The 10,881-nt window shown below is 36.7% G+C and overlaps 1 protein-coding gene across 1 annotated transcript; it reads left to right on the forward strand.

The window, feature by feature from the left end:
- The first annotated feature begins 1,753 nt into the window (after positions 1-1,753).
- On the forward strand, positions 1,754-6,555 carry LOC141436316 (cyclic nucleotide-gated cation channel subunit A-like). The gene is made up of 5 exons (XM_074099249.1): positions 1,754-1,940; positions 3,374-3,496; positions 3,579-4,484; positions 4,815-4,996; positions 5,155-6,555. The coding sequence occupies exons 1-5, from the start codon at positions 1,815-1,817 to the stop codon at positions 5,444-5,446; spliced, it is 1,629 nt and encodes a 542-aa protein (XP_073955350.1). The 5' UTR covers positions 1,754-1,814; the 3' UTR covers positions 5,447-6,555.
- The last annotated feature ends 4,326 nt before the right edge of the window (positions 6,556-10,881 follow it).

Raw genomic sequence — 10,881 nt, forward strand, 5'->3', positions numbered from 1 at the left:
TCATCTGTCCCGATGATTTAGGTTGATAGGAAATATTAATCTACGAGTATAGATGTACCACATTTTACTGTCTTTTCTCTAAAAATTCGTTTGTTGCCTTCCACTGGAGCTTTCCAGTTAATTTAAGTTAAATAAGAGTAAATGTAATGTAATGTTAAGAAAATGACCCTAGGTAACTAACGATTTTTTTATTTAATTTATGTATTTTTCAAGTAGTATATTTTTGTTTTCTTTCGTAATTTCTTCAGCTAGCATTAATTTTGAGTCACACATTTTGCAAACCACCCATACGATGATGTAATAAAACAAGCATTTTTACAATGACACTTAAAAAACTAGTAAATTAAAATTGACACCGCAAAAAAAAACAATTTTTTGATTTCTATCATTCATAATTTTGTTCCCTAATTTATTTAGATCTATTTATCACCAAGTACTTTTAAATATCTAACGATAGGTACCATTAGCCAAATAAGTGGTCTATCAATTTTTAAACAAGTGCCTATCAAATGAATATCTCGTTAAAGTCGAACTTTCAAGTTGATAGACACGTCTATTGGCATTATTGTTTTATGTCATGCAAACGATTATCAACTTTAGGGTGGTAGACCACATATTTGGCTTATGGTAGACCAAACATGCCGCAACTGCTCAACAATCAAAATTCGTAGAAAGTTAGGTTTAAAGTTTGAATTTTGGTCTCCGAAAAAATACATATGACATTGAAAACTTTGCAACTGACGCCTAAAGGAGAAACGAGCGGCAGGTAATTGTATTCCCTTTTCCATTACAAACATATCCGTCTCAGTTTTTCATTGAAGTGTAGACAGAGACAGCAAATGGAATGGCAGGCAAGACTTTCATCTGCACAGCGATTTGCTTAGCGAATATTACCTATAAAAACTTTTTTGCCTGTTGCTATGAATTTATATTATTTACTGACCTATGGTATTGATTTTATTTTCAGAAGTAACTTAATATTACCGTGTAAATTTGCATTTAAATCCAATAAAATGTGTGTCCTTTTACGCTGAACACTTAAGTTTCAATGTTCTGAAAAGTAAATATTATGAGCCTGTGATTTTGTAATAAATAATACAAATATAAATGATAGCAGCGCGGGTAGCAGGGACCGTCGCTATTACTCTTAATAACGTGGCGGCGAGCGTACCCCTCCCGTGCTGGTGCTCTGTCTGTCTGTCTGTTAATTAATCAGATTAACAGTTAACACCACAGAGCCAATTATTACAATGGACAGTAGTTTTAATTTTATTTTGGAATGCATGCTAATATGAACCAAAGCATTTTCAGAAAATACGATTGTTTTCTGCTTACCTCAAGCCCTAAATACTCGAAAATGATTTGATCCTTGGAATAGGTCTGGAATACCCCTAATTCTCTCACATAGCAGAGAGCCACTCAAACACTAGTATGAGTACTAAACTATTTACGAGCTGGACAGAACAACATTCTTACGATGTCATTAGACCTTGATGGTAGCGGCCAGCTACTAAAGTTACGGGTATAGTTCTCGAAGACTTCTATTGCACTCACAAATCAGCAAATTCGATACCCACAAGCCGGCCGCGCCTTACGTCATCAAATTTAGCTAACGCGTGGATAAACATTTGACCGAACCTTGTTGCTTTTTCCGTACAAACATTGCATTGCGTTTGTTGTATCACGGTCACGGCGACTTGTGATCGATCGAGCATATAATTTTACTATAAAATTTCCACCAAATCTGCTTGACATCTTATTCATACTGTCTGGAACGTATCTATTATTTTTCAGGGTATCTAGATCAAGGTCTAATGGTGAAAGATTCCACGATGCTTCGGAAACATTACCTTAAGTCAGATTCGTGGAGATATGACTTAATCTCTGTACTACCGACGGATATAGCTTACTACTGGTGGAGACCTGGAACCTGTAACTGCGTTAGTGTTGTATTTTATTTTAGTGTTGAATTTTTTAAGTCATTCTCAAATTCAATGAACACGAGGGCGGATTGATTAGTCTGCTAAAAATCAGATTCAGGATATTGTTTTCACAAATAAACCTAAACCTTTTCAGAGATAGATTGTTTATATTTAGCCAGTTCGGATGTATATTTTTTACAGCTAAGAAAACAAAAATATTGATTAGAGTTTTACAAATATAGAGAAAAGTGAATTTCGTGTTTTGATTAAACATTATATTCTTTGCACAAAATCTATTACGGATACAAAAAAAACAGACAAATATTACGGGTGACTCTGTTCCATCGATTAAAATGATTGATAAGTGGCCGTTATGGCCGTTTAAGCACTATCGACGCCGAGCGACTTGGACGCCTAGTTGATGTTACTAGGTACACCAGAGATGATCACCCACCACGTGACATTTTATTTAATAAGCAAAATGACCGAAGAGTAAGGTAAATGTCCGTGAGATAACTATAGTAAGCATTTAAGACAATCTTATTCGTATTTTTACATATTTATTTGGATATGAAGAAGCTAGTAGGTTGACCATTTCAAAGACATATTTGACGAAGTTTCATACATAACTATAGACGGAACGTGGGTCCACCGGAGAACAAGGTGCAGTCAAATCAATGGATTGCTTCAGGTGAACCTGCATCGAATAAATCTTAAGCAGTTTTATCGACCAATAAAGTTATGGCTACCGTTTTCTTGGATGCTCGATGTAATATATAAGTAGGTACGTTTATTACCTCCAGAACGCCAAAAGAATTAACTAAAACGGAAACAAAAATATTGTTAAACCAAGATAACGCATAGGTGCACGTGCAGTTGCTATGGCAAAAATCCACGAGTTGCGTTACGAATGGCTATCGTACAGTGACCTGCATTAAAGGAGGAGCCTGCAAAAATATCGGATCATGTCTATACTGGCACTACTGGCCGTAGAAATTGAGTCGTATCAGATATTTTATGCACGTTTTGTTGTATCATGTTGATGCTGATGACTGTACCCGCCTTATTCTCCAGATTTGGCACCCTGCGACTAATTTCTTTTATCAAACTTAAAGAAATGGCTCGGCGAAAAGATAATTGGTTCGAACCAGGAAATCATCCAAGAAACCTTGCAATGTGTATTTTGAAGGGAAAGAAATCGTACTAAATAAAACGAAGGAATTGTGGAAAGCTAGAAAAATTATGGACTTGCATTGAGCTTGGTCGAGAGGAGACTAAATTGAAAAATAAATATTTACTTTGCCAAAAAAAAAATTTTACCAGAGCTATCACTCCGCCCTAGTACCATCAATCAATTGACCACATTGTCTTAAATAATATCAATGAAAAACATGCTAGTGCCATTATTTAACATTGCTATTACGGTAATGTCAATATTGGTTGTGTTCCAGAACCGTTTACCGTGCCCTGTTATTGTGCGACTAAATCGACTATTTCGCCTTCCTCGAATGTGGGAGTGGTTTGATCGCACCGAGACCGCCACTAGTTATCCAAACGCTTTCAGAATCTGCAAGGTCAGTGTCAAAACATCATTATCTTGTCTTTTTCCTTCTAATCTTCCAAGTCAGTGGAGTTAATCATATTTTACTGTTTCAGGTTGTCATGGCAATTCTAGTTCTAATTCACTGGAATGCTTGTCTTTACTTTGCAATAAGCTACGCTATCGGATTTGGAACTGATAATTGGGTATACAATATAACTGGCGGGCGAAACGAGACTTTAGCTCATCAGTATATTTACAGTTTCTATTGGTCTACTCTAACACTAACCACTATTGGAGAAACGCCACAGCCTGAAATCGATCCCGAGTACCTATTCGTCGTAGCGGACTTCCTGGCTGGCGTGCTAATTTTTGCTACAATCGTTGGTAACATTGGTTCCATGATTTCTAACATGAACGTCGCAAGAGTTGAATTTCAGAACAAAATGGACGGCGTCAAACAATATATGGCATTTAGAAAAGTAAGTGGCGAGCTCGAAGCAAGAGTGATAAGATGGTTTGCCTACACCTGGGCTCAAAGTGGAGCATTAGACGAAGAAAACGTTTTGTCTTCATTACCTGATAAATTGAAAGCCGAAATAGCAATCAGAGTTCACTTGGAAACCTTGAGACAGGTGCGAATATTTCAAGACTGCGAACCAGGTCTACTAGAAGCATTGGTATTAAAGCTAAGACTTCAAGTGTTTAGTCCCGGAGATTACATTTGCCGAAAAGGAGATGTTGGCAAAGAAATGTATATCGTAAAAAGAGGGAGACTTCAGGTGGTAGCTGATGATGGAAAAACAGTGCTAGCTGTTTTAACAGCCGGCTCTGTGTTCGGAGAGGTTAGCGTTTTGGATATCGCTGGTAATCGCACTGGTAACCGTAGGACCGCTAACGTTCGAGCCTTGGGCTATTCCGACTTGTTTTGCCTTGCTAAAAGAGATCTGTGGGAAGCCCTAGCTGACTATCCAGATGCACGAACTACACTCACTGAGCGTGGTTGTCAACTCTTACGAAAGGTACGTGTGAGGAAGGTTTTCTTACAAAAACAGAACGGGTTAATTCAAAAATGGTGAAACACGCGTCACGTTGACCTGAACCCGGGTTCATCACTGCCCCAGCCGATCTTTTCTAATTTCAGAGTAATTATTTAAATAATATTTTTGAACTTTGCCCATAGCAGTCTTACTTGAGAGCCAAGGGTGCAGCTGCTCTTGATATACCAACTTATTTATACCTACGGCAATTTTAACTGTGTTAGTTTTAGCCGCGAACCAAAAATAATGTTTTAAAAATGTCTAACACTTAGTTCAATAGAGATTATGTAATCAAATCATTGCCTTTTCTAGGATGGACTACTAGATGAGACTATTTTTCAAAAAGCACAAAACACTCAGCAAAGTTTAGAAGAAACAGTCAGTCAATTGGAAATGACGGTTGAAACTCTTAACAACAGATTGGAAGGCTTATTATCTGACTACGGAGAAGAACAGGCAAAAATAAGACAGAAACTCAGTAAAATCGAGATGAGGTATGTTATGCTAGCTTGACACTAACTACTAAGCTGCGTAAAGTGAAACTGCGTTGCGCTAAGCGAATGTAAAGCCTTACTAAAACGCTGAGCGAAAATAACGTGTATTAATTTTAGTTTAGGTTTTATCAAAATATGTATAAAGTATATTATTTCAGGGTCATAGAGACAGATGGCGATATCACGGATTCTGAAGATGCGACTTCTTCTGATGGATCTGAAATGAAAAGTGAAATCGCGAGAGTTTCTGAAAGCTTTGGGTTCAGCGAGTTTGGCCTGAATCTATCACAGGCAACATCGCCGCTGTTCCTGGGCAAGCCGGTGCAGGGCCGTGAGCGCGGACACTCGCTCTCTGTTGAGAGAACGCCAAATATATGCCATTTCGCCATCGAACCAAGAAGTAAATCACTCCGTTTGAAAAGACCAGCCAAAGATGAGGCGTTAAACTGAAAGATCATTCTATTTACTAGTACGGGGCTTTTACAAATTAACCTTGCATTCAATCTAAACAGCGGTTTTATCACCTTTTGTATTTATGGCAAAGCATGTGATTTAAGCGCCTTAGGCGTACGTGCAGGTTTGATTAAGTAGGCGTCGGTGCTAAAATGGCCTGTAGTTGTAACCTACCTACCTATTAAGTATGCAGGGCAACTGTTTTGCCATGTGCAACTCGATCCACTCCCCCAAACCCGACCCAAATAGATGCTGTTTGTAATTCCTGCAAGGTTGGCATAATTTTTGACGTAATTTCCCCATACTACTATATATTACGAAATTGATATTGCATTGTTTTGACTTTAACCTGATTTGAATTATTATTTACCTATCTTTCATATACAATGTACGTTATTTTTGATACCTTAAAAGGGTTTTATACTAATTGTAAGTGTTCGGACTATTTCAAATATTTATACATTTAATCACTTTGGATTTATATTTCGCGACCAAGTGCATTACGAAACTCTTCGATTACAGTTATATAATTAAATTATTTTACTATTTACATAAATTATTAAAAATATGAAAATTAGTGTCAATGGATTGTGGCTTTAAATAGGTGGAGTTGTGATGAACGATGGGTTATTATATAAGAGATGGATTGTTATATATGACAATTTTATATTTCTTGAATGATGTAATTAAGGAATTATGTGTAAGACTTAGGTATTGAACAAGTCAATGTTGTGTTAGAAAACTCGAAATATTCTATGATGCAACTTATCAAACTATAGACTAAACTTATGCAAATATTAGTCCAATGCTCAAAAGATGCTGGTATGAAGCACATAATTTTATCATTCGAGTTCCTTATACTTTTGAGCAGTGTTGTTTATTATAATATAGGGTTGCATTGAACTCAGTATAATTAATCCATAGGTCAATACGTGTGTAAAATTTTCAGGGCTTGTTTCTCACCTTCTGATAAAATCATGACATTATGAATATGTATGTGACAGTAATCTATCGTCTGTCTCTGTTTATTTTATGATATTATGTAATTTATAAAATAACAGGAATTTATAAGAGAATGGTGGAACACACCCTTACTCTTGACAATAAGCCAGAGATGAGTTTTCATAATATACACTTGAGTACCGGTTCCAGATATTCCGCTCATAGTAATCAATATCCTCTTTGCCGCCAGAGTCATCCAGTCGTGACAGTTATAGGCATGACAACATTCAACTCGAAATTAATCCTTCTGCAATGGAATTAAAAATGGGTTTGATTTTATTGATCACCTAATAAATGCGTTTTCGGCGACGTAATAAAAAATATTTGTTCCTGAAATAGCAGATCTGTCACCTAAATTGAATCACCAAATAATATTAAAACGGTTACCTAAATATTATTTAAAATTACTCGGAAATAACATTGATCATCAAATAATTATATTGGGTTCCAAAATAATAGATGTGTCACTAAAACTGAATAACCAAACAATATAGAAATGGCTTCCTAAAAATTTATTATAATCACTGGAAAATAATATGGATCATCAAATAATTGAACTGTTTGACGATAATTATATACAATGAATGAAATAATAATATCTTCTCACAAATCACACCAATTAACCCAGCCCCAAACTAAGCAAAGTTTGTTCTATGGGTGCTAAACAACGGGTAGACATACTTTAGTAGATTGATAACTAAGGCTGGAAAGTGACCCATTTCACCCGAGATATTTCTGGCGCTCGAACAAAGTGAGAGCGCCAATAGTTCGAGGGGAAATGGGTAATTTCACCCGAATTAGACACTATCTACTTTTCATTTCGACTGTGAGGAAAGAAAAATACTTACTACAAAAAAATTAGGATAATAGTAAATTGAATTTACTTATATCCAACCTTCAACGGTACCTTTTCGACTTGCAGACACTTATACTATTTAATACGAGAGCGAGAGGGACGGTACGATACGAACTTCGGTTTTCGAACTTCAGAGTAGGCCCTCTGACCACTTGCCACGGCTGACCATAAAAAAAATCGAGTTGGTCATGACCAAGGAGATTATATAGGTACAAAACTGGAGGTTGAACGCCGAACGAAGAAATTTGACTTTTATTACTTATTTATATATTCTATCTCTTTTTTTCACTTTTCACGAATGACTTCTATCTTTTTCTTAACCTAACTAAAGAAAGAAATGGAATATATTCGTAACGTAATAAAGATGAAATATCTTGTTTCAAACGGATGATCGGCGTTCAACGTGGTTCAACCTCCAGTGTATATATAAGCTCCTTGGTCACGACGTGCATCTAGATGGCCATGCTGAAACGTGAAAAAAAAGTGTCATTGACATAACCCAATTATCTTCGACTCCGTGGCTAAAAATACTTTCCGCCCTAGAGATGAAAACGAAATATTCCACCCGGCTATCTACCCATGAAAATTAAACTTTTCGAACAGGAGAGATGAAAACATATATACATAAATACATACAAACATCCAAGACTCAAGTACCTACTACAACAGTTTATATTCATCGTACAAGTGTTAGCAAAACAATGTTCGGTTCCGGCACTTCGCCAGCCGCTGCGCGGAACGCTCGGTTCGCTCGCTCGGCTCGCGCACTGAGGGTCGTAGTTCTACCTAACCCTCCTCCTCGCTTCGCTTGTCGTCGTACCTAACCAGACCTGCTTTAGTAGAATAGGTAGAAGCATCGAATTAAGGAACTGATCTATTTATTAAGTGACTGGTCTATTATTTTGGTAATCGAATTTTGATGATCAAACTATAATTTAGGATACAGGTTTACGAGTACATTAATCTGATGACTCATACTTAGAGACAGATTTGATTAATTTCATGACCAATATATTTCTTAGGGATAGATATAATAATTAGGATATCGCAGTTTAGTGACAAATCTAAATTGAAGTGTCAGAAAATATAATTCCCATTAAAAATCAAGTTGATTTGTCGCTGGTTTTTCTGTGGCACACAGAGCATGTCGCTTCGTTTGTTTTGTGGCGATGAAAAGGTTAACTTGGAACATATTAACCCTTTATAAGGCAGAGACGATTTAGCGACCACATGCATTGATTTGGAAATTCTGCCTTATTCTTTTAGTAATAAGTTACAATATTCATTGTAATTATTGAAAATACTACTAGCTTTAAAAACATCATTTGCTAGGTATGTATTCGATAGCTGCTTTTGATTCTGCGATAGTATGTTCCAATAAATGGGGCCTTATAAAGGGTTAAAAAAAACTATGCAATATGTTTGACTTTACAATGGGCCCTAATTTAAGTTTGTGACTGTATGTATCTCAACGAAAATAAGGAATTTAACATTTAGATTAGTTTATGCCCCGATTCATATGAACAACTCTTATAAGTCCTTGGCATCTGCTCTGATGGCGTCCAACACAAAAAAACTATTCATCAAAGAAGTGTCATACAAACTTATTGGCGTCTCTAGTGTCGCACCTAAAATACTAAAATCACATTTCTAGCTTAGTTAGTACCATCAGCCAAATATATGGTCTACCACCCTAAAGTTGATAATCGTTTGCATGTCATCAAACAATAATGCTGTGGCGATTGTAGGCGAGCTCTAGTGTTGGCACGGCTCATCCCTAGCCGGAAGCCGCACCGCACTACGCGCGGGTGGCCGCCATGATGCTTTTGACTTGACGTCTCTCGCTCGCCGGCTCGCATGCTGAAAACACTTTCCGAAACTAACTTGTACTTAATCAATAGTAAAAGGATCTCAGAAATACAATTTGCCTAAGGTGTTAAATGTAGTTTTAATATATGTGCTACTAAACCACAATGCCAATGGACGTGTCTGTCAACTTGAAAGTTCGACTTTAGCGACATATTCATTAGATATGAATTTGTTTAAAATTTGATAGACCACTTATTGGCTGATGGTACCTACTAGATTCTCATTGCATCACATAACAAAATCGAAGATCAAGGAAGTGGTTGGACTTTTTGGCGGAATGTCTGATTATAGCCATCTGGTATAATGGGAATGTAGAGGTAATAACAGGTTTTGTACCTACGTATTTAAAAAAAAAATAGGTATTTTGGGGACGTGGTATTTTACGCACGAGCGCCCCAGAATAGGGCTTTACTTCGCCCAAAGGCTGAGCCTCGCAGTACGGGTAGGAAACGCGGCGTGCGTCCTGGTAACCGTGCTCCAGGAAGGTTCCCTTTTTAACCGACTTCAAAAAAAGGAGGAGGTTCTCAATTCATCTGTATGGTTTTTTATAGTCTAAGTAGTTGAGTTCTTTTTTATCTTGTGAAAGTGAGTTTGTTCGTTTGTTCCGCTTTCATGCCATAACTATAGAACCACTTCTAGTTTTTAGGTTCTCCTGAAGTTGACTTTCGGTGAGCAAAAAGAACAGTTAGTAAATTTTTTGTAGGTACCTACTTATAATAATATTTTTAAAAATATATTTGTGTCAAAAGCCTACACTAAATAGATTAGGAGGCTCATATTGGCCAACACACAACATATAGTAGTGTAGTGTTTAACGTATATCTAATTAACTTAAAACTTAGACTAATTGTAGTACAGAATTGACGTATATTATTTATCACAAAGAAAGCTGTAATCATTTGTTTTTTTTTACGTTTTCCTAGCACCTTATCTGAATGGTTAATCGACCAAGTCAGTTACAAAAACCTTATTGTTTTAAAAATATTAAGTATAGATAACTTGAAATAGTTATAGTTTGGGTGGAATCTCTAATAGTTATACTGAGAGTGGGTTTTATTGAAACGTATCAGATCGGAGCATTGCAGAATCCGTCAAACACGTCATGGCATTTTGAATGGTTATGGAGATTTCAAATAAAACCCCTTTTATAAGAAAACATGGGCGGTGATTTTTAACTGATAAAAAAAGTCGGAAAACCCCCGACTTTGTCACTTCAAAGTTCAATATTTCAAAAACTGCTGAACTGATTTTGATAAAACATATCTAAGACCATTGGTAGAAAACGCATTCAAATCGGCCCACCCGTTTAAGAGCTACGGTGCCACAGACAGACACACAGGCACACATAACACCCCTCTTTTTGCGTCGGGGTTTAAAAAAGGGACAATATTAAGCCGCGTTTTCACTTAGTGTTCGGAACAGCTCTGATCGAGCAATTGTTCGCATGTTCGCTTTTTACAGCATACAGTGGCGGAATGAAAAGGTTGACCAGTTTTAAAATACACGCTGCAAGCACATGTTACCTTTTTAAATGATATTATGACGGAATATGTCATAGTCGGTCGATAAAGCAGAGGCTGATAACTTATCCTGAGCAAGCAAAAACAGACCTTCAGGTGGCCAACCTTTTTATTCCGCGTCTGTACGTCGGCAGAACAGCAAACATTTACTCAAAACAAAATGTTTTTTCAGAGCACTAAATGAA

The sequence above is a fragment of the Choristoneura fumiferana genome, chromosome Z (assembly GCF_025370935.1).
Source record: "Choristoneura fumiferana chromosome Z, NRCan_CFum_1, whole genome shotgun sequence".
Taxonomy (NCBI): domain Eukaryota; kingdom Metazoa; phylum Arthropoda; class Insecta; order Lepidoptera; family Tortricidae; genus Choristoneura; species Choristoneura fumiferana.

Bases quoted from the DNA above. Each gene is read 5' to 3' on its own strand.
- LOC141436316 (XM_074099249.1), top strand. From the start codon at position 1,815: ATGGTGAAAGATTCCACGATGCTTCGGAAACATTACCTTAAGTCAGAT. The intron at 1,941-3,373 runs GTTAGTGTTGTA...GTTGTGTTCCAG, and splicing joins GACCTGGAACCTGTAACTGC to AACCGTTTACCGTGCCCTGT. The intron at 3,497-3,578 runs GTCAGTGTCAAA...TTACTGTTTCAG, and splicing joins ACGCTTTCAGAATCTGCAAG to GTTGTCATGGCAATTCTAGT.